Source organism: Macaca thibetana, chromosome 1, assembly GCF_024542745.1.
Source record: "Macaca thibetana thibetana isolate TM-01 chromosome 1, ASM2454274v1, whole genome shotgun sequence".
Taxonomy (NCBI): Eukaryota; Metazoa; Chordata; class Mammalia; order Primates; family Cercopithecidae; genus Macaca; species Macaca thibetana.
The window spans coordinates 20,710,989-20,733,404 of record NC_065578.1 but is presented as its reverse complement, the minus strand read 5'-3'; the positions used below and the strand labels follow the sequence as shown (position 1 = coordinate 20,733,404).

At 55.8% G+C, this 22,416-nt stretch overlaps 2 protein-coding genes across 6 annotated transcripts in view; one reads left to right on the top strand and one right to left on the bottom strand.

Annotated features, from left to right (window-relative positions):
* The window catches only part of HSPG2 (heparan sulfate proteoglycan 2), a 117,475-nt gene extending 104,659 nt beyond the window's left edge, over nucleotides 1-12,816 (top strand). For all 5 annotated transcript variants that reach the window (XM_050789747.1, XM_050789744.1, XM_050789746.1 and 2 more), the window contains 20 exons: nucleotides 252-361; nucleotides 563-710; nucleotides 793-909; nucleotides 1,572-1,683; nucleotides 2,385-2,529; nucleotides 2,619-2,718; nucleotides 2,856-2,965; nucleotides 3,090-3,198; nucleotides 4,092-4,190; nucleotides 4,580-4,801; nucleotides 5,105-5,349; nucleotides 5,756-5,927; nucleotides 6,030-6,152; nucleotides 6,263-6,319; nucleotides 10,294-10,369; nucleotides 10,458-10,536; nucleotides 10,697-10,767; nucleotides 10,869-10,952; nucleotides 11,351-11,454; nucleotides 11,582-12,816. In XM_050789747.1, coding sequence (XP_050645704.1) covers nucleotides 252-361; nucleotides 563-710; nucleotides 793-909; nucleotides 1,572-1,683; nucleotides 2,385-2,529; nucleotides 2,619-2,718; nucleotides 2,856-2,965; nucleotides 3,090-3,198; nucleotides 4,092-4,190; nucleotides 4,580-4,801; nucleotides 5,105-5,349; nucleotides 5,756-5,927; nucleotides 6,030-6,152; nucleotides 6,263-6,319; nucleotides 10,294-10,369; nucleotides 10,458-10,536; nucleotides 10,697-10,767; nucleotides 10,869-10,952; nucleotides 11,351-11,454; nucleotides 11,582-11,754 — 2,456 coding nt within the window. In that variant the 3' untranslated portion in view covers nucleotides 11,755-12,816. The remainder of the gene's footprint in view (nucleotides 1-251; nucleotides 362-562; nucleotides 711-792; nucleotides 910-1,571; nucleotides 1,684-2,384; nucleotides 2,530-2,618; nucleotides 2,719-2,855; nucleotides 2,966-3,089; nucleotides 3,199-4,091; nucleotides 4,191-4,579; nucleotides 4,802-5,104; nucleotides 5,350-5,755; nucleotides 5,928-6,029; nucleotides 6,153-6,262; nucleotides 6,320-10,293; nucleotides 10,370-10,457; nucleotides 10,537-10,696; nucleotides 10,768-10,868; nucleotides 10,953-11,350; nucleotides 11,455-11,581) is intronic.
* Nucleotides 12,817-13,241: 425 nt separating this feature from the next.
* LDLRAD2 (low density lipoprotein receptor class A domain containing 2) lies at nucleotides 13,242-21,999 on the bottom strand. The gene is made up of 5 exons (XM_050754527.1): nucleotides 21,918-21,999; nucleotides 19,637-20,062; nucleotides 18,393-18,524; nucleotides 13,397-13,610; nucleotides 13,242-13,335 (listed from the first exon to the last, which is right to left on the bottom strand). Exons 1-5 carry the CDS (start codon nucleotides 21,997-21,999, stop codon nucleotides 13,242-13,244), a joined length of 948 nt encoding a protein of 315 aa, XP_050610484.1.
* Between the last annotated feature and the right edge of the window lie 417 nt (nucleotides 22,000-22,416).

Genomic DNA, 22,416 nt, shown 5'->3' with positions numbered 1-22,416 from the left:
TTTTTTGCCCAGGCATGTTGAAGAGGTCTCAGGCTGTGGAGTGACATGGATCTGGCCCTGAACCCTGACTCTGCCCAGCAAAGAGCAAACAGCCACTTTTCCCCCTCTAAGCCATAATTTCCTCATCTGTGAAATGGAATGTAGTGGCTCCCTTCAAGGGGTGGTGTGAGGATGAAACGAATCAGGGTGCAAGCTGGGCACACATCTGTGACTGTCATGTTGATGGCCTATGTCTCTTCCATGCCTCTCAGCCTTGCCCCAGATCTCAATGCCCCAAGAAGTCCGTGTGCCTGCTGGTTCTGCAGCCGTCTTCCCCTGCATAGCCTCAGGCTACCCCACTCCTGACATCAGCTGGAGCAAGGTAAGCACTGGAGAGGGAACCAGCAGGCATCCCTGGGGGGCTGGGACCAGGTCTGAAGCATCTCAGTGTCCCCAGGATGTGGCACAGGCTTGGCCAAGAGTAAATGCACAATGTTGGAAGGTGGGCCTGAGGCACAGATGGGAGGCAGGCCCCTGGAGCTGTGGGCCAAGGCCAGGGCCCTCAGTGCTGGTGTGTTTGCAGCTGGATGGCAGCCTGCCACCTGACAGCCGTCTGGAGAACAACATGCTGACGCTGCCCTCAGTCCGACCCCAGGACGCGGGCACCTACGTCTGCACTGCCACTAACCGCCAGGGCAAGGTCAAAGCCTTTGCCCACCTGCAGGTGCCAGGTAAAATACCACCCCCAAGAATTGGCAGTGCCCTGCCCACTCCCTGACTGGCAGGGTCTCCAACTGTGCTCTCTGCCGGCAGAGCGGGTGGTGCCCTACTTCACACAGACCCCCTACTCCTTCCTACCGCTGCCCACCATCAAGGATGCCTACAGGAAGTTCGAGATCAAGATCACCTTCCGGCCCGACTCAGCCGATGGTGAGCAGGAGGGTTCATTTGCGGGGTGGATGGGCCTGGGTTGAGGGACCTCGTGGAGTAACTGCCATCATGGCTTGAGCCCTGGCTGCCCCTCAGTCCTGCCCCAATCCCTCAGCCCTCCCTCTCCAGAAGCCCCCAGACCTCTGGGCCTCCGCCCTGGCATACCTTCTCTCGCGCCTCCCCACTTCTCCATCCCTGCCTCTTTGATATCTCCAGCCTCCCCGTGGCTCCTCTGCCACCAGGGCATCACCCCCAGTCCTCCTGTCCCAGCTTCCTCTCCCCATCTCTGCTCCTTCCTCCTTCCCCTGCCTCCATCTCACCCTTTCCTCCTCTCTTTCTCTCGTCTCTTACGGGTCTCTGACTTTCACTGTCCAGGCCTCCTCCTCTACTCGGGTGAGTCTCTGCCTCCCTCTCCCGCTTGAGGGAGACTCCAATGTGTGTGAAGCAAATTCAGTTTCTTTCTAGGGGTGCTCAGTAAGGCCCTTGCATTTGAGGCACCAGCCCTGAGATAGTGAGACGGCCCTGTCTGTGTGAGGAGTGCCAGAGGGAGGGACAGGTTCCGAGAGTGGACAGGCTCAAGAGCTTGGGTCATTTCTAGGGTGGGGGAGGATGGGGAGCCTGTGGCTGGATGGGAGGCCCCTTACACAGTGGTGCCCATCCAGGGATGCTGCTGTACAATGGGCAGAAGCGAGTCCCAGGGAGCCCCACCAACCTGGCCAACCGGCAGCCCGACTTCATCTCCTTCGGCCTCGTGGGGGGAAGGCCCGAGTTCCGGTGAGACCCCCAGCCTCCCCATGTATAGGGGGACTGGACACAGGGCTTTGGTCTGGCAAGCACTACCCTGGGCTCCATTATGCAAAGGAGATCTGGAGGAAGGAGAAAATGTGGCCGTTCCCCTTGGTGACCACCCAGTCTGCTGGAGTAGGAATAGTATGCCAGTCAGGTGGAGGAGGGTGCAACCTCAGGCTTGGGACTGCTGCAGGCCAGGATTCATTCATTCATTCATTCATGCATTCATTCATGCATGCATCACTTATTTGCTGAGCACCCCATGTGTGCCAGGCACTGATACAGGTAAAACAAAACAGACCAAATTCTGGCTCTTGTGGGAAGGTGTATTCTCGTTGGGGAAGAGTAAACAAGCCATAAACAGAGAAGCAAGGTGATCTCAGGGAGAGAGGAGTCCTCAGAGGAACAGGGAGGCCAGGTGCTAGGCTGCAGGGCCCTGAGCCTGGGGTCCCTGTGGGCTGCTCTGGAAAAGCTCCCAGCGAAAGGATGTGGGGAGAGAAGATCTAGGGGATGAGTCTTGGGGTGGGAGGACAAGACAGGGACAGGAACTGGAACAGCCCCAGGGCTGGGACTGCAGGAATTGGTGACATCCCTCCTCTGGGGCCCCTCTGTCCGACTGGGCCCCCCTAGCCCTTCTTCCGAATCCCCTATCCATCTCTCCTGCCCTGGCCTGCCCCACGGAGCAGGTTCGATGCAGGCTCAGGCATGGCCACCATCCGCCACCCCACGCCACTGGCCCTGGGCCATTTCCACACCGTGACCCTGCTGCGCAGCCTCACCCAGGGCTCCCTGATTGTGGGTGACCTGGCCCCGGTCAATGGGACCTCCCAGGTGAGACCCAACCCCATCCTACTACTTCCAGCCCTCATCCCGCCCCTGCCCAGCCTCTGTTGCCATTCCTGACTTCCCCACCTCCCCAGGGCAAGTTCCAGGGCCTGGACCTGAACGAGGAGCTCTACCTGGGCGGCTACCCTGACTATGGTGCCATCCCCAAGGTGGGGCTGAGCAGCGGCTTCATAGGTGAGCCCCCACGCCACCTCCAGCTGAGGCTAGGCCTTACCTAGCTGGCTGGAAGAGCCCTGGAGAGCCTGGGAGGGCACCGAAGGTGTGGGCTGGGACACCCTGCCCTGTGCTCATCCTGCCCACTCACCTCCCAGGCTGTGTCCGGGACCTGCGCATCCAGGGCGAGGAGATCATCTTCCACGACCTCAACCTCACGGCGCACGGCATCTCCCACTGCCCCACCTGTCGGGACCGGCCCTGCCAGGTGACCCCACACCGCACATACCACCTGGCTGCCGTGGCCTCCGCCCCCAGCCATGGCTGGCCCCTGTGGGGATTATGGGGTGGACTGAATGTTCTCGGCCTTATTTCTGGGGGCTGCTTTGCAGAATGGTGGTCAGTGCCATGACTCCGAGAGCAGCAGCTACATGTGCGTCTGCCCAGCTGGCTTCACCGGGAGCCGCTGTGAGCACTCACAGGCCCTGCACTGCCATCCAGGTACGCACCCCCCAACGCCAGTCGCTGTCACCCCAGGGCCTGCCTCTTCCCTTTGCTGCCTCCCCATACCCACCACCATCTCCACCACCGGGGCACTTCCACACACCCCACTCTTACCTGAGCACTCACCACTCCTCCCATGTACCCATCCCCCATCTCTGCTACCCAGGGGCCCTCGCCCCGTCACGGCTGCTTCCTCTCCTCCATCCCTGCTGACCAGATTCTTACCACTACCCCGCCACCCAGACACTCCCCCACCCCTAGCCCCATCTTCTTTTTTTTTTTGAAACGAAGTTTCGCTCTTGTTGCCCAGGCTGGAGTGCAGTGGCACGATCTCAGCTCACTGCAACTTCTGCCTCTTGGGTTCAAGTGATTCTCCTGCCTTAGCCTCCTGAGTAGCTGCGATTACAAGTGTCCACCATCACCCCTGGCTAGTTTTTTGTATTTTTAGTAGAGGCGGGATTTCACTACGTTGGCCATGGCTGGTCTTGAACTCCTGACCTCAGGTGATCCACCTGCCTTGGTCTCCCAAAGTGCTGAGATTACAGGCATAAGCCCCTATGCCCAGCCCCCAGTCCCATCTTAATACCGAAGTGCCCACCCCATTACCCACCACCAGGTGCCCCCCCAACCCAACACTGTTATCCAGGTCCAGTCTCTGAAGAACCTGCAGACACAGAGTCCCTCTACTGCTTCCCCCGCAGTCCTCCCCATGGCCTCTTTTGGCTCCCACCTTACTCTCCTCAGTTCCCTCCTCCAAGGCCTCCCAGGAGGCTGGCCTGGCCCTCACTAGCCGAGCCCCCCGGGGTGTGATGGGCAGGGCTCTGGCATCAGGGCCCCCCTCCCTCCAGAGTCACCTCCATGTCCTTTTCACTGGCCTGTGTGCCCCCCAGAGGCCTGTGGGCCCGACGCCACCTGTGTGAACCGGCCTGATGGTCGAGGCTACACCTGCCGCTGCCACCTGGGCCGCTCGGGGTTGCGGTGTGAGGAAGGTGAGTGGAGCCAGGCCAGTGACCCTCAGAGTCCCAGTGTCAGCCGGGGAGGCTGGGTGGGGCACTCTGAAGCTGTGATGGGCCCCTACGGATGATAAAACGATGCCCGACCCAGAGGATCTCAAAGTCACCTGGTCACGTGTCTGCCCAGGCTGAATCCCTTAGTGAGTGAGGGCCCCCAAAGAGGACCCCTGTCATATTGGAGCTCCTCCCAGGCCAGTCTGCAAGGGCAGGGGGGCTCCTATGCCGCTGTAGCTAGTGCCAGCTGGTCCTGAGCCTCTGGGCCGGGGGAGTGAGGCAGGCAGGGATCCCAGAGGAAGGCAGAGTAGCTGGACCCCACCCAAGGGTCCAGGATCCCCACTTCCTTAGCTGAGCTGTGGCTGCTGCAGGTGTGACGGTGACCACCCCCTCACTGTCGGGTGCTGGCTCCTACCTGGCGCTGCCCGCTCTCACCAACACACACCATGAGCTACGCCTGGACGTGGAGTTCAAGCCACTCGCCCCTGACGGGGTCCTGCTGTTCAGCGGGGGGAAGAGCGGGCCTGTGGAGGACTTCGTGTCCCTGGCGATGGTGGGCGGCCACCTGGAATTCCGCTACGAGCTAGGGTCAGGTAGGCACCCAGCACCAAATGCGGGGCTCTGTACTCCAAGCCTTGTGCCCCCCTCGACTCTCCAAGCCCCAGGGAGGCGTGGGGGGATAAATGCAGGGATCAGGCCGAGTCCCCTCTTCCCGTGCCTTTCGTCTCTGTGTCACTTGAGGCCAGTCCCTAGCCCTCTCTGAGCCGTGGGCTCCTCATCTGGAATACAGAAGGCTGTAGGGCATTCCCCATCTGCTCAGGGCCCTGTTTGTGGTGGAGAGGGCAGGGAGCCCCGTGTGCCCCCATGTGCCCAACCCTGCCTGGTATCCTCCCCAGGGCTGGCTGTTCTGCGGAGCGCCGAGCCGCTGGCCCTGGGCCGCTGGCACCGCGTGTCTGCAGAGCGTCTCAACAAGGACGGCAGCCTGCGGGTGAATGGTGGACGCCCTGTGCTGCGCTCCTCGCCCGGCAAGAGCCAGGGCCTCAACCTGCACACCCTGCTCTACCTGGGGGGCGTGGAGCCTTCCGTGCCACTGTCCCCTGCCACCAACATGAGCACTCACTTCCGCGGCTGTGTGGGCGAGGTAAGAGGAGCCTCCTCGGGACAAGCGGAGGGGAGGGGTGCCAAACCTTGCGCCTCCCTCGGCTCTCCCAGCACCTTGGCACTGGGCCCCTCCACCTGTAACCACCATGGGCCCTGGGCCAGGATGCTATACCTCTGAGCCTCAGTTTCCTCCTCTGTAAAATGGGCATGATTACACATACCTTGAAGGGTTGGGCAGAGGATTGTCTGCACTGACGGATGAATGTTTCTGGCACACAGTAGGCACTCAACTCCTGTGCCTCCCTCCCCACACCGAGAATCCATGCTGCCACTCAGGGCCCAGTGTGGGCTCCCAGCTGCCTTCTGCTGTATTCTTCTCCCTGCTGGTACACCTGGGCCTCTGCCTCCCATGTCCCTTTAGTCCCTCAGTGTCCCTGTCCCCACAGGTGTCAGTGAATGGCAAACGGCTGGACCTCACCTACAGTTTCCTAGGCAGCCAGGGCATCGGGCAGTGCTATGACAGCTCCCCATGTGAGCGCCAGCCATGCCAACATGGTGCCACGTGCATGCCCGCTGGCGAGTATGAGTTCCAGTGCCTGTGTCGAGATGGATTCAAAGGTGGGAAAGCCTGCCCAGGGCACCGGAGGGGAGGGGCACAGGTGGTCAGCAACACCTCCAGCCCATGCCCACCCACCCACTCGCCTCTGCCCTGGTCCACAGGAGACCTGTGTGAGCACGAGGAGAACCCCTGCCAGCTCCGTGAACCTTGTTTGCATGGGGGCACCTGCCAGGGCACCCGCTGCCTCTGCCTCCCTGGCTTCTCTGGCCCACGCTGCCAACAAGGTACCCAGGCCTGGCTTTTCTCCACTTCATCTCTGTCTTGGGGCCCCGGGGCTCGACATAGTACCCACGGGTGTCTGTGCCCACCGACTGGACCCTGCCCTTCTCCATAGGCTCTGGACATGGCATAGCAGAGTCCGACTGGCATCTTGAAGGCAGCGGGGGCAATGGTGAGTACTTGCCATGGCCTCCTCCCCAGCTTCAGCCTCAACTCACTCTTCCAGTTACCCCACACCCTCAGTTCTGGCCTGTACGCAAAACAGCTCTATATGAGGAGCTTGCTGGGCAGAGAGACAGAATGAAGACCACAGCCATGGGGAGCTGGGGCCTGCCCCACACTTAACTGGCTGGGTGACCTTGGGCAGGCCTTTGAAACCACTCTGACCTCAGTTTCCTCCTCTGTATTCATGTATTCAGTCAACAAACTATTGTGTGCCCATCCTTGCCCTGGGAGCAGTAAATATATGGGAGGCCAAGGCAGGCGGATCACGAGGTCAGGAGATGGAGACCATGGTGAAAACCCGTCTCTACTAAAAATACAAAAAATTAGCCAGGCGCGGTGGCAGGTGCCCATAGTCCCAGCTACTCAGAGGCTGAGGCAGGAGAATGGCGTGAAGCCAGGAGGTGGAGCTTGCAATGAGCCATGATCGCGCCACTGCACTCCAGCCTAGGCGACAGAGTGAGACTCCGTCTCAAAAAAAATAAAATAAAATAAAATAAAAGAAGCATAAAGCAAGACCCTCCTTCCCAAGAATTCCACTGTCTGCTGAAAAGCTAAGGAAACAGTCAAGAGTGAATGCTGATTGAATGTTTATGGGCACTGTGCTAACCCCTTTACAGACACATCCCTTCTTATGTATCACTAATATCATAGGTGAGGCAGTGGTATAGTGGTTAAGAGTATAGACTTGGAGCCAGCCTGCTTGGGTTCAAATCCTAGCTCTCCCACTTACTAGCTGTGGAACTTCAGGTGAGTCACTTAACCTCTCTGTGCCTCATATAAAATGGAGATGAGTAACATCTTTCCCTAATGATCTGGATAAACTTTTATGTGAGAGTAAAATTACTTAGTGCATTTTTTTTAAGGTGGAGTCTTGCTCTGTCACCCAGGCCAGAGTACAGTAGCACAATCTTGGCTCACTGCAACCTCCGCCTCCCAGATTTAAGTGATTCTGCTGCCTCAGCTTCCTAAGTAGCTGGGATTACAGGTGCCTGCCACCACACCCAGCTAATTTTTGTATTTTTTGTAGAGATGGGGTTTCACCATGTTGGCCAGGCCGGTCTCTAACTCCTGACCTCAGGTGATCTGCCCCCCTCATCCCCCTAAAGTGCTGGAAATATGGGCATAAGCCACCGCACCTGGCCACTTAGTCCTCTTTAAATGCCTAGAACAATGTCTGGTACAGAGTCAGTACAGAATGTTAGCTGTTGTTAATATTATATTCAGCTGGCCGGGCGTGGTGGCTCACGCCTGTAATCCCAGCACTTTGGGATGCTGAAGCGGGCAGATCACCTGAGGTCGGGAATTTGACACCAGCCTGACCAACATGGAGAAACCCCATCTCTACTAAAAATACAAAATTAGCTGGGCGTGGTGGCACATGCCTGTAATCCCAGCTACTCCGGAGGCTGAGGCAGGAGAATCGCTTGAACATGGGAGGTAGAGGTTGCAGTGAGCCGAGATCCCACCACTGCACTCCAGCCTGGGCAACAAGAGTGAAACTCCCTCTCAAAAAAAAAAGGCCGGGCGTGGTGGCTCAAGCCTGTAATCCCAGCACTTTGGGAGGCCGAGACGGGCGGATCACGAGGTCAGGAGATCGAGACCATCCTGGCTAACCCGGTGAAACCCCGTCTCTACTAAAAAATACAAAAAACTAGCCGGGCGAGGCGGCGGGCGCCTGTAGTCCCAGCTACTCGGGAGGCTGAGGCAGGAGAATGGCGTGAACCGGGGAGGCGGAGCTTGCAGTGAGCTGAGATCCGGCCACTGCACTCCAGCCTGGGCGACAGAGTGAGACTCCGTCTCAAAAAAAAAAAAAAAAAAAAAAAAAAAAAAAATACTATATTCAGCTGGGCGTAGTGACTGATGCCTATAATCCCAGCAGTTTGGGAGGCTGTGGCGGGCAGATTACTTGAGCCCAGGAGTTCTATACCAGCCTGGGCAACATGGCGAAATCCTGTCTCTACAAAAAAATACAAAAAGTAGCTGGGCATGGTGGCGCTCATCTATGGTCCCAGCTTCTCGAGAGACAGGCAGGAGGATCACTTGAGCCCAGGAGTTCAAGATCAACCTGGGCAACACAGGGAGACCTCATCTCTACAAAAAATTTAAGAATTAGCTGGGTGTGGTGCACATGGCTCTGGTCCCAGCCGAGGCAGAAGGATCACTTGAGCCCAGGAGGTCGAGGCTGTAGTGAGCTAAGATTGTGTCACTGCACTCCAGCCTGGGCAACAGACCAAGACCCTGTCTCAAAAAAATAAAAAATAAGACTGGGTGCGGTGGCTCACACCTGTCATCCCAACACTTTGGGAAGCCAAGGTGGGTGGATCACCTGAGATCAGGAGTTCGAGACCAGCCTGGCCAACATGGCGAAACACCATCTCTACTAAAAGTACAAAAATTAGCTGGGCATGGTGGTATGCACCTGTAGTCCCAGCTACTTGGGAGGCCAAGGCAGAAGAATTGCTTGAACCTGGGAGGTGGACGTTGTAGTGAACCAAGATTGTGCCACTGGGCCGGGCGCGGTGGCTCAAGCCTGTAATCCCAGCACTTTGGGAGGCCGAGGCGGGTGGATCACGAGGTCAGGAGATCGAGACCATCCTGGCTAACATGGTGAAACCCTGTCTCTACTAAAAATACAAAAAACTAGCCGGGCGCGATGGCGGGCACCTGTAGTCCCAGCTACTCGGAGGCTGAGGCGGGAGAATGGCGTGAACCCGGGAGGCGGAGCTTGCAGTGAGCCGAGATCGCGCCACTGCACTCCAGCCTGGGTGACAGAGTGAGACTCCGTCTAAAAAAAAAAAAAAAAAAAAAAAAAAAAGATTGTGCCACTGCACTCCAGCCTGGGCCACAAAGCAAGACTCCATCTCAAAACAATAAATAAAATAAGACATATCTATATATAATCTTCATTCATAGGGTTGTCGTAAGGATTGAGTTAAATGCAATGGTGTCTGTGGCTGGATGGGACACTCACCGCACAGGCACATCGTAGGTGCTTGGTAAATGTCAGCCGTTCTCCTCATCATTTGGCAGAGGGTAGGAGAGGGTCCCCTACTCTTGCCCCCTGCCAGAGCTACTATGGCCACTGCCAGCCTGTAGGATGGGTTGTGAACAGATAGGGCTGGGGGTGGTAGAGCCACACACAGTATGGACATCAGGGCTAAAAGGTCCAGGTTGCAATCTTAGTTCCCCCCACATCCTGGGCCAGTCACTCGCCTGAGCCTGCCTGCCCATCTGTAAGATGGAGAGAACATCAAGGCTCTGAATCATTTATTGCCATGGTCCAAGGTGACCAACCATCCCAGTAGCTCCAGACTGAGGGGTTTCTTGGGATGTAGGACTTTCAGGGCTAAAGCCAGACAGAACTTGGCAAGTAGAATGGCGCGTCACCCAACATGGATCCTGTTGACTGCACAAAATAAAATAAAATGCATTGATTTAAGGAAAGCAATTATGCTGAAGTAAAGTAATCAAAACATTTTTTAAGTTTTCTGACTTGCTCTATGTGTGCTTCTTTATTAATACATCAAATAACAAGATCCCGTGGTCTCAGTAGCTACCACAGTTTCAAAGCAGCAATATGTGTAAATGATATTTTGAAATATTTGCAGCTACTGTAATGTGATAAGCAAATACTAGTAACAAAGTTGCAGGTCCTACCACTACTACTTTGGTTTCTTGCCTACATCTCATTGAAAGAACTGCTCAATTTCAGTGAGAAGTGAGTGAAATTGAAGTGTAATGCTTTCCCATCCAAAGTCACAGGCCCCCTGAATTCTGTCGACAACTCCCTTGGGTCCCCAGGGACTGCAGGCTCAGAGCCCCCTAGTCCTTCATGTTGGCGTGGAGGTGGGGGTCAGTGGAACTCACTGGGGATTGATGCCTGATGTGGCAGGTGTGGCACCATCCCCCTCTCTCCTGCAGATGCCCCTGGGCAATACGGAGCATATTTCCACGATGATGGCTTCCTTGCCTTCCCTGGCCGTATCTTCTCCAGGAGGTGAGACTGGCGTTGGGAGAGCCCGTGGGCCTAATGGGGAGGACGGGAATCTGGGACTTCTGTCCCCTCACCCACTCTTCCTCCGCAGCCTGCCCGAGGTGCCCGAGACCATCGAGCTGGAGGTTCGGACCAGCACGGCCAATGGCCTCCTGCTCTGGCAGGGTGTGGTGAGTGTGGGCATCCGGCCAGACTCTTGGGGCTCCTGGGGCAGGAAGCTGGTTTCCTGGTGGCCAGAGTGGTGGGGAGAGGGGAAAGCGGAGCCTCCTGGCCTCGGCAGCCTCCGCTGTCCAGGCTGGGGACCCCAGAGACCCTGTGCTTCCCTGGCAGGAGGTGGGAGAGGCTGGCCGAGGCAAGGACTTCATCAGTCTCGGGCTTCAAGATGGGCACCTTGTCTTCAGGTGGGTCCTGGCACCTGGCCCTTCCTCTCCCTTCCCTGGTCCCAGCACCCCACCCCCCCATCCTGCCCCAGCTCACACTTCTTGGGCCTGGATGACTACAGGTACCAGCTGGGTAGTGGGGAGGCCCGCCTGGTCTCTGAGGACCCCATCAATGACGGCGAGTGGCACCGAGTGACAGCACTGCGGTAAGGGACCCTGCCGGGCACTCGGGACGGGACCCAGTGTTCTGGAGTGGGGCAGGACGCCCCCGACCATGGGCAGAGAGGCAGGCATTGAGCTCTGTGGAGACAGAACTTAAAGCCAGGGGAGGGGAGAACCCACCAGCCAGGGCTCAAGCTTCTATCTCAGACTGCACGCCGTTGGGGGCAAGCGAGCGCCCTCGGGGCAGGAGGAAACCTGGGCGCAGAAACGAGGAAGCTGCCTTCGTGGGGCCGATCTCTTGTTCAGCGGGGGAAAGAGAGCTTGGGGAACAGGGACAGACTTCTGAGTCTGGAATCTCGGTGCCAGAGGGAGGGGACTCTGTCGTGGCGCTGGGGAGGACCGGGGAGTTTGTGGGAAGGGGCCTGACCCAGGTCCATTGCAGGGAGGGCCGCAGAGGTTCCATCCAGGTCGACGGTGAGGAGCTGGTCAGCGGCCGGTCCCCAGGTCCCAACGTGGCAGTCAACGCCAAGGGCAGCGTCTACATCGGTAAGTCTGGGGCTCCTTCTCAGGGCAAGGGCAGGAACAGCACTCCCTTGGGGCTGGAGCTCACCCGGCCTTCCTCGCCTCCTGGGCTGCTGGAGCCCACAAGCCCTGTCCTCTCACCTCCTGGCAGGCGGAGCCCCCGACGTGACCATTCTGACCGGGGGCAGGTTCTCCTCGGGCATCACAGGCTGTGTCAAGAACCTGGTGCTGCACTCGGCCCGACCCGGCGCCCCGCCCCCACAGCCCCTGGATCTGCAGCACCGCGCCCAGGCCGGGGCCAACACACGCCCCTGCCCCTCGTAGGCACCTGCCAGCCCCACACGGACTCCCGGGCCGCGCCCCAGCCCGACAACGTCGAGTATATTATTATTAATATTATTATGAATTTTTGTAAGAAACTGAGGCGATGCCACGCTTTGCTGCTACCGCCCTGGGCTGGACTGGAGGTGGGCACGCCACCCCCACCCACACAGCTGGGCAAAGCCACAAGGCTGGCGGGCAAGGCAGGTTTGATGGGAGTAGGCGCCTCAGAAAGCCACCAGGACTTGGGGTCAGGAACGGTGGCTGGGTGGGCCCAGAACTGCCCCCACTCTCCCCCTACCCACCAATGGAGCCCCCAAGATAGAGCTGGGTGGCCTGTTTCTGCAGCCCTTGGGCAGTTCTCACTCCTAGGAGAGCCAGCCTCGGCTTGTAGGCTGGTGCCCCACAGCTACCTGAGACGGGCATCGCAGGAACCTCTGCCACCCACTCAGGATTGGGAATTGTCTTTAGTGCCGGCTGTGGAGCAAAAGGCAGCTCACCGCTGGGCAGGCGGTCCCCATCCCCACCAGCTCGTTTTTCAGCACCCCCACCCACCTCCACCCAGCCCCTGGCACCTCCTCTGGCAGCCTCCCCTTCCTACCACGCCCTCCTCCTGGCCTGCATTCCCACCCCCTTCTGCCAGCACACAGCCCGGGGTTCCTCCTTCAGGGGCTGTAAGGGAAAACCCACCCCAACTCTTACCAGGAGCTGCTACAGGCAGAGCCCAGCACTGAGAAGGCCCCGCCCACCGGGCCTTGCCCACCCCAGGCCACATCCCCACTCATCTGGAAGTGAAGGCCCAGGGACTCCTCAGATGCCGCTGGTGCCCAGGAAGAGCTAGTGCCTTGGGTGGGGGAAGGCAGAACTCACAACTGGGAGAGAGAGGAGGGGGATATGACCACCGACCACCCTGCCCCATCTGCGGGAGCCTGAAGATCCAGCTCGAGTGCCATCCTGCCAGTGGCTCCCAGACTGTGGGGTTGGGACGCCTGGCCTCCGTGTCCTAGAAGGGACCCTCCTGTGGTCTTTGTCTTGATTTTTCTTAATAAACGGTGCTATCCCCGCCAGGGGCCTCCCGTGTCTTTGATGAGGGCTTCACTCAGTGGAGTCTGTGTGTGGGGCAGAGCGGGGCAGGTGAGATCTGGGGGTGAAGCAAGGTGTTTTTGGATCAGTGAGGCTCCCAGACCCCCAACCCTGTGAGGCAGGAATCGTCCTATTTTCTGGAGGGGCAGCTGAGTCTCAGAGGGTCAAGAGGCCTGTCCAACATCAGACACAGAGCCAGGTTAGAACCCGAAGAGTCTGTCTGACCCCAGAGCCTAGTCTCATTCCCATGTGCCCAAAGCCCTCTAGGGATGGCCTCCCTGACCCTGGAAGGCTGGGCCACTCAGCTGCAGCCCCCTGGGGAGACCTGGCTGGGACATGGGTAGCAAATGGCAGATGTGCTGCAGCGGAGGCAGAGGCCACAAGCGCCAGGTTGCCAGGCCAGCCAGCTAGGAGAGCACCAGCACCAGAGGAGGCCCATGAGGAGGCCAGCAGAAGCCAGGAGCATCGAGGAGGCCAGCACCACCCCTTGGAGCTGGGGGCCTGTGGGAGGAGAAAGTCCACTCAGGCCTTGGCCTGGGCCCACTGCCCCTGTCTCCATCACCTGGAGAGGGACAGGTGTGATTTTGGCGGGGAGAGTAGGAGCAGGGTGTAACCTTCCAAAGCTGTGTCCTGTCTCGTGGGGTCCCTGCCTGCTGGGGGACTCCTCTCAGCTGCAATCTGGAGGGATCCTGCGGACCCAAGAGCTGGAGAGGGAGTCGGAGAGCTGGAGGTGTGGTGGTCTGTACTTCCTGTCTCGCTGGGCACTGGAGAGGGACCTACATGGGAAAGAACAGAACTAGCACACTGAGAACTGCCCTTTCTGGGGCACTTGCGTGTTTCATTCAGTCCTCACAAGACTTCCCTAGTTTGTCACTCTTTGTGTTTCCATTTTACAGAGAGGTTGTCACTTGCCAAGGTCACTTAGCTGGAAGTGATAGGAGGACTTGAATTCACACGGTCTGGCTCCAGGGCCTACAGTCTATGAGTGGAGCTACTTCTCAAGGAAGAGGGTGTACATGTACTGAGCATTGAGGCAGGGTCTCACTCTGTCGCCCAGGCTGGAATCCAGGGGCGCAGTCACCACTCACTGCAACTTCTGCCTCCCAGGCTCAAGCGATCCTCCCAGCTCAGCCTCCTGAGTAGCTGGGACTACCAGCACACGCCACCACACCTAGCTAATTTTTTTATTTTTTGTAGAGACAGGATCTCACTATGTTGCCCAAGCTGGTCTTGACTCCTGAGCTCAAGCGATCCACCTGCCTTAGCCTCCCAAAATGCTGGGATTACAGGCGTGAGCCACCGTGCCCAGCCATGAGCATTTTCTGTACATCAAGCACCACACTCTGTGCTGGGCCCTTTACCTATGTATGCAGCTTACAGTTTACGACAATTCTGAAGGGTGAGGTTTATCCGCATTTCACAGATAAGGAAACTGAGCCATAGAGGTTCATTCTTCCATTCATTTGACTAGTATTCCTTGAGCATCTCCTATGCCCCAGGCATGGCTTTAGCAACTGGGGGATACAACCATAAGCACATGACAAATATGTCTTCATGGAACTGGGAGTTTAGTGTGGGGAGAAACAAAACATGTGAATAGAATTTCGGTCCCAAGGAGACACGTGCTAGTGAGAAAAATTACTCATGTTGGTGGGGGCAGGGCTGCTGCTTTTCTTACTGTGGCAAAGCACATAACATTTACCATTTAACCATGGTTAGGGGTACAGTTCAGTGGCATTAAATATATTCTGATAGGGTTTGGATCTGTGTTCCCACCCTAATCACAGGTCAAATTGTAATTCCCAGTGTTGGAGGTGGGGCCTGGTGGGAGGTGATTGGATCATGGGGGTGGATTTCTCATGAATAGTTTAGCACCAACCCCTTAGTGCTGTTCTCATGATAGGGAGTTCTTGCAAGATCTGGTTGTTTAAAGTGTGCAGTGCCTCCCCACTCTCTCTCCTACTCTGGCTGCACCTGCTCCCCTCGCCTTCTGCCAAGATTGTAAGTTTCCTGAGGCGTAAGTTTCCTGAGGCATCTCCAGATGCTGAGCAGATGCCTGCATCATGCTTCCTGTACAACCTGCAGAACTGTGAGACAATTAAACCTCTTTTCTTTATAAATTACCCAGTCTCCGGTGTTTTTTTATAGCAATGCGAGGACGGACTAATACACATTCACACTGGGCAGCCATCACGGCTGTCCATCTCCAGAACTTTGCATCTGCCTGAACTGAAACTCCATCAATTCCATTAACTCCATATCCTCCTTGTCCCCACCTCCCCAGCCCCTGGTGACCATGGCTCTACTTCCTGTCTCTGTGATTTTGACTATTCTAATATGCATATTAGAATATAATATATTAACAGTTATTAATAATATGACTTCTTTTTTTTTTTTTTTTTTTTTTTTGAGGAGGAGTTTTGCTCTTGTTGCCCAGGCTGGAGTGCAATGGAGTAATCTTGGCTCACCAAAACCTATGCCTCCTGGGTTCAAGCGATTCTCCTGCCTCAGCCTCCCGAGTAGCTGGGACTACAGGCATATGCCACCACGCCCGGCTAATTTTGTATTTTTAGTACAAACGGGGTTTCTCCATGTTGGTCAGGTTGGTCTCTAACTCCCGACTACAGGTGATCCGTCCGTCTTGGCCTCCCAAAGTGCTGGGATTACAGGCACAAGCCACTGCACTTGGCCAGGGTTGCTATTTTTATATAAAGGAGTCAGGGAAGAACTAGAGACCCACCGGGAAGCAAAGGAATGAGCTTGCAATGCAGATCTCAGAAGAAAAGTGGTAGAGGACACAGCTACTACAAAGGCCAGAACAAGGCTGGAGTGTGGAGGGGAGGCAGGGCCAGGGAGGACGTGGGGCCAGGGAGGAGGCAGGGTCGGGAAAGAAGAGGCGGGGCCAGGAAATAAGGGGCGGGGCCAGATCGTGCAGGGCTTTCCAGCCCAAGGGAGGCTTTGCCTTCGATGAGCGAGATGAGGGTTTTGAGCAGGAGAGTGACATAACCTGAGTTACTGCTTTAAAAGGTTCCTCTGGCGGGAAAGCATAAATCCCCACTCAAGTGGGCTACACATAGTGAATTCCCAAGAATACAGTGGGGAAAGATGGGGCCAAAAGCAACAGTGGAGAAATCAAGCAGACACGACTTCAGCCAGGCGGTCAAGGTCAGTGTCAACCACCACCCAACACCACCCAACACCAAAGTCATGTTGGGCGTGTGTGCCTTTGATATGATATGATAAAGATGGCATTTCACTTCTGTGAACTGTAACTCCAGTCTTATTATGAGAAAAGTACCAAATAAATCCCAATAGTGGGGCATCCTACAAAATCCTGAGCAGTACTCGCAACTGTCAAGGTCATCAAAAACAAGGAAATCCTGAGAAACTGCCACTGCCAAGGGGAGCCTAAAGAGGCATGATGACGATTAATGAATGTAACATGAGGCTGGGCGCGTAGGCTCACGCCTGTAATCCCAGCACTTTGGGAGGCCAAGGCGGGTGGATCACTTGAGGTCAGGAGTTAGACCAGTCTGGCCAACATGGCGAAACCCCGTCTCTATTAAAAATACAAAAATTAGCTGGGTGTGATGGTGTGCACCTGTAATCCCAGCTACACGGGAGGCTGAGGCAGGAGAATTGCTTGAACCCGGGAGGCGGAGGTTGCAGTGAGCCAAGATCATGCCACTGCAGTCTATCTAGCCTAGGCAACATAGCAAGACTCTATCTGAAAAAAAGTAATAAAATAAATAAATAAATAAGTGTAACATGAGATGCTGAATGGGATCCTGGGACAGAAAAAGGACATTAGGCAAAAACTAGGGAAAACTGAATACACTGTGGACTTTAGTTAATATTGCTTCATTAATTAAAACAAATGTCTCATACTAATGTAAAATGTCAATAATAGCACCCAAACTGAGTGCTGGGTATATGAGAATTTTCTGTACTATCATCTCATTTTTTTTGTAAATCTAACACTGCCCTGAGAAATGAAGTTCATGCAATCCCAGCACTTTGGGAGGCCAAGGCGGGAAGAACACTTGAGCCCAGGAGTTTGAGACTAGCCCTTGCAATATAGTGAGACCTCATCTCTACAAAAAACACAAAAATTAGCTGGGCATGGCAGCGCACGGTGTAGTCCCAGCTGCTCTGGAGGCTGAGGTGGGAGGAACACCTGAGCCCAGGAAGCAGAGGTTGCAGTGAGCCGAGATGGTGCCACTGCACTCCAGCCTGGATAACAGAATGAGACCCTATCTCAAAACACTAAACAAATAAATAAATAAACAAGTTCATTTGAAAGAAAAAGAAGCCTCCCCCAGGCTTCCACAGGAAGAACATGCTGTCAGAGGCAAAGGACAGAATGAGGGAGACCAGTTCAGAAGTTATTAGAACAACCCAGACGAGAACTGGTGGTGGCTCAAACCAGGTGATGGCAGAGCAGGTGTGAGAAGGGTCAGAGTCTGGAGAGCTTTCAAGGACTTGTCGCTGGCTTGGTTATGGGTTATAGGCTATGGGTTGAGCGGGAAGTAAAAGATGACTCAGTGTGAGGCCTGGGCATCTGGAATGTGAAGCTGCTGCTCAGTGAGAGGGAAGCAGGATGCAGGGAGGGCTGTGGACCAGGAGTCCAGTGTGGGGCAAGTTAAGTTTGAGATTTCACCTATACATCCACGCAGAGATGCTGAGCAGGGAGAAGGTTATGTAGCTGAAGTTCAAAGACAAGTCCCACTGGTGATACAGTATAAATGAGATCCACAAGGGAATGAGCCTGGATGGAGGACAACGGGACATAGGACCTGGGTCTCAGGCACAAAGCAGACAGCATCAGGGAAATGACCAGGAACCTGCAAAGATGGCTGAGCGGGGGATGGGGAAGCTAAGTATGTGGGGTTCTGGGAAACTGTGTTTCACCCCTGTTCAACTGTACCTGGCAGCCCTACCTCCATCCCACTCCTAATTGGGTGTGGTGGGCAGGTGGAACATCTCTAGATCCCCAGGAAGGTTATTCCTGGGTGATTTATTCTGGTCCCTTCCACCAACCCTAGCCCTCCTATCCCACTCCCCTGTCTACAGAGATCATTCCTGCTCATTTTACTCACTGGCTTTATGACCTTGGGCAAGTCACTTCTCTCTAGGCCTCAGTTTCCCGATCTGTAAAGTGTGGGAGTCAGACTGGATTGATGGTTTTCAAATTATGTCTTGAGTGTGACACTCAGGGCCCTCAGAGAGACATCAGGCAGCCAGAGCCCCAGGACCACCATCCAGTTAAGGAGAGGGTATCTCCTTTGAACGTCTTGGGCCTCATTTAGCCAGGTCCCATTTAGCAAAAGTTTCCACCACTAAAGCATCATTTGGAATCTGCCGGATGCGATACATCTGCAGCGTAGCTCTCTGCCTGACTGCTCTGCCCCTCCAGCCCTTGGCCTAAGCCGATTCCACACTTCCGCTTTCCTCTCTCCTGCCTCCCCACCCAGGCCCTGCCCTAGGGAAGGGGAGTTACAGCCGGCCAGGCTTCCTTCCAGCTGTTCGGTAGGGCCCAGTCCATACCCCGCACTGACCTCTGCAGTCAGCTGGTGGCCAGGAGCCCTGGTCACTGCCGTCGCCACAGTTGTCCATGCCCCAGGGGTCACACACGAGGCTTGAGGGGATGCACCTGCCATTCTGGCAGCGGAAGTAGGCACCACAAGGTCCTGAGGCCAGAAGCGGAAGCCTGAGGTGAGGATCCTGGTCCGGCCCACGACACAGCAGGGTGTGTGGTCCCATGGTGACAATGTGGGGGTGTGGGCAGGAGATAGCTGCTGTTGAGGATGCGGATGAGAGCGTGGGTGAGTGTTTCAGGGGGAGGAGGGTGGAGGACAGCAGCTAACACGTACTGACTTCCAGGCACAGCTGTAAATACTTCACATCCTGGCCCATTGAGGCCCCACAATACCCTTATGGGGCAAGTACTGTTATTAATTTTATTATTTTTTAATTATTATATTTTAAAAATTTGTTGTTGTTGTTTTAGGCAGGTCTCTCTCTGTCACCCAGGCTGGTCTTGAATTCCTGAACTCAAGTGATCCTCATGCCTTGGCCTCCCAAAGTGCTGGGATTACAGGTGTAAGCCAGGGCGCCCAGTCGGATGAGTATTATTAATTGCAGTTCCAAGAGGCCCCTTTCCTGGCTTGAGTTGGTTTCTGCTGCCTACAGGCCTGGAGAGTCCTGACCACACCCTTCTCAAACATCTGAAGGGCTGACCCAGCGCGGAGCAGCCAGCATGTGGCATGAGAGCGTGGGAGCTGTGTGTAAGCATGCAAGGTGGTACTGTGTGCATATGAGGTGTGTGATAATGGTGAGTGTGCACTGTGAGGCGTGTGCTGCAGTGAGTGAAAGGCCTGAGTGTGGAGTGTGTGGGGGCGATGAGGTGCGTGGGTTGCATGTGTCGTGTGTGTGGATGTCAGAGTGTGAGGTGTGTACATGTGTGGGAGTTCTGTGTGAATGTGTGTGGGGAGGAAGTTGTGTGTGTGTGTGTGTGTGTGTATGTGTGTGTGCACTGGGGCTGGTAGGACAGTCTGGCACACACATCCACGGTAGCCAGATTTATGTGGTTGACTCTTAAGATCCGGGAGGTCCCTTATTGTGACCCTGCCACTAGCCACTACCTTCTTCCCTCCCTTTAGACCCAGTCCCTGCCACCTTGTGCTTCGGGCGCCCGCGCCATTCCCCTGTTGGCAGCAGCCCTCCCCGGGGCCCCCACTGTGGCCCCAGTCCCGCATGGCCTCTGCATAGGGCCCCGTCCCGGCCTTCAGCCCCAGCTCACCCAGACGGAAAGAGGTGCCTTCGCCCACGAAGTCCACGCGGGGCTGGCGGCCTCTCGTAACCAGGCGCAGGCCTAGGAAGGGGCCGGAGGATGCCACGGGGACCGGGATGGTCAGGCCGCAGAGGGCGGACCCCAGGGGCCGGGGCGCCCCCGGCGGGCCCTCGTAGAACTGCAGGTAGGAGCCGGGGGCGCAAGGGCCGGCCGGGGCCGGGGAGGAGGTGTTGAGCGCCGGGGGCGCGGGGGTCAGGCTGTAGACCAGGAAGAAGCGGAACTGGAAGCGGATCCGGTCGCCGGGGGCCGCCGCCTGCATCCAGAGCCAGCAGTCCGTGTCCGGAGCCACGAAGTAGAACCTGAGCGAGGCGGCATGCGAGCGCAGCAGCAGCCCGTCCCCCTGCCACGTCTGCCCGCACAGGTCCGCCAGGTCGGCTGCAGCGGAAGGCACGGACCCTGGAGCCGCGCGGCGCGACCCCGAACTCGACTCTGCCCCCTGCCGGCTGTGTGATCCACTAGCCCTCTCTGAGCCTCAGTTTCCTTATCGGTAAGATGGGGATGATTAAGCAATCTCAGAATGATTGTGAGGACTAAATGATTTAATTTAATTTAATTCAAATCTACAATCCCTTATTCAAAACCCTAAGATGCGGGGCCAAGCACGGTGGCTCACGCCAGTAATCCCAGCACTTTGGAGGCCACGGCGGGTGGATCACCTGAGGTCAGGAGTTTGAGACCAGCCTGGCCAACATGGTGAAACCCCGTTTCTACAAAAAATTAGCTGGGCGTGGTGGCACGCACCTGTAATCCCAACTATTTGAGAGGCTGAGGCAGGAGAATTTCTTGAACTCGGGAGGCGGAGGTTGCAGCAAGCCGAGATCGCGCCACTGCACTCTAGCCTGGGCAACACAGCAAGACTCCATCACAAAAAAAAAAAAAAAGGAGAGCTGTGTGATAAGGAGCCCCTTTTCTTCCTGCTTTTGAAAGTTGCTGACTGAGGATGAGGACGGGATGTCCAGAGCTGCAGCAGCCATTTTGCAAAGATGAGGTCAGAGCATTTCAGAGGAACAGTGACATTGTTGAGCCGTTGAGTTAACCATCTCTGGAATTACCTATGACCACTCTTAAGTGAAACAGCAAATATCCTACCATTTAAGCCCCATTTAGTTTGTTGTCTGTTACTTACAGCCCAAAATATCCTCACTGGTACAGGGTTGTTGTGAGGATTAAATGAGATGATGTGTGAGTACTCAAAGTAGCCCTGATTTCTGTAAAGACAGAGAGAAAAGAGTAGGTGGGTTTTCTGGTGCAAGATAGGGACCAGTGGGTGCTTGAGGACCAGTCAGGATGAGGGTCTTTGAGGAAAAAAAATCCTTCATCAGAGCTCAGGATATGAAGCACTTTCCAATATTTGGTATTTCTCTGCTAAAGCCAGAGCCCACCGTGAAGGTACATAGAGCAGGCATGGAGTTTAGAGAGTAAGCAAATTGGGCACCCCTTTTTTTTTTTTTTTTTTTTTTTTTTTTTGAGACAGAGTCTCTCTCTGTTGCCAGGCTGGAGTGCAGTGGTGCAATCTCGGCTCACTGCAGCCTCCGACTCCCTGGTTCAAGCGATTCTCCTGCCTCAGCCTCCCAAGTAGCTGGGATTACAGGCAGATGCCACCGTGCCCAGCTAATTTTTGTATTTTTAGTAGAGATGGGGTTTCACCATGTTGGCCAGGCTGGTCTCGATCTCCTGACCTCCTGATCCGCCCACCTCAGCATCACAAAGTGCTGGGATTACAGGTGTGAGCCACCATGCCCGGCCAGGAATTGGGCACCTTTTATGTGCCAGGCATTGTGAAGTGTCTTGCATGGCTTATCTCATCTTATATGCACAATAATCATTACCTTTAAGGGGCAAGGGCCTATTATTTTCATTTTACTGCCAAAGAAATTCAGACAGAGAGTTGAAACAATGATCTCAAAGGTACAAACAGAAGAAGTGGCAGAGTGTGTAAATGCAGCTTCTCTGAATCCAAAGCCTACAGAGTTTTGCAAAGCAGGCCCTGAGGGCTGTCCTGCCCGCTCCCAGACTCCTGCTTCTAGGTGAGTGGGAGGTCCAGCCTTCCAGAAGGCTTAGGGTTGGACTTGGGGATGCCAAGCAAACTGGAAACACAGTTTCCCAGCCTCCTCCAACTCAAAAGGTCTCAGCCCAGCAAGACGAGTGCTGACTGGGGAGACATATTCTCTAAGGATGGTGGGGGCCCAACCATCTTCTGGGTACCCCAACCAAGCCCCCTCATACTTACCTGTCTCCAAAGCAGTTGCAGTCAGGGCGGCTGCCCCCAGCAAGAGCAACCTTTGGGGCAACTGCAGAAGACAAGCCTCCATCCAGGCTCTGCTGTGCCCAGCAATGGGGCAGACCCACAGAATCTTCAGCTTGGGGTTTCTGGGGAGACTGGGGTATGGGGCCTGGTCAGGCCAGCAGGGAGGCTGGTGGGACACAAGGAGAAGAAGGAGACAAGTCCTCCAGCCCCCTGGTCTCTTCAGTATGATCTTTGTGCTCCGCCTTCCAGATCCTCCTCCTTTGGTTCAGAACTGTGTCCAGGGGTTGCCATGGAGATTTGGGGCCAGGGCTAGAGCCTGGGGAGAGGAGGCAGGGAGGAGATCTGCTCCCCTTCTGCCAGACAGGAATCAGGAAACTCAGATCCGGTTCAGCCACAGGGTTTCTGGGAGGAGGACCTGCAGGAAGCCAGATATGCTACCTTCCTAGATCAGTTGTCACCTTAGGGACTGAGCTTCAGGGAG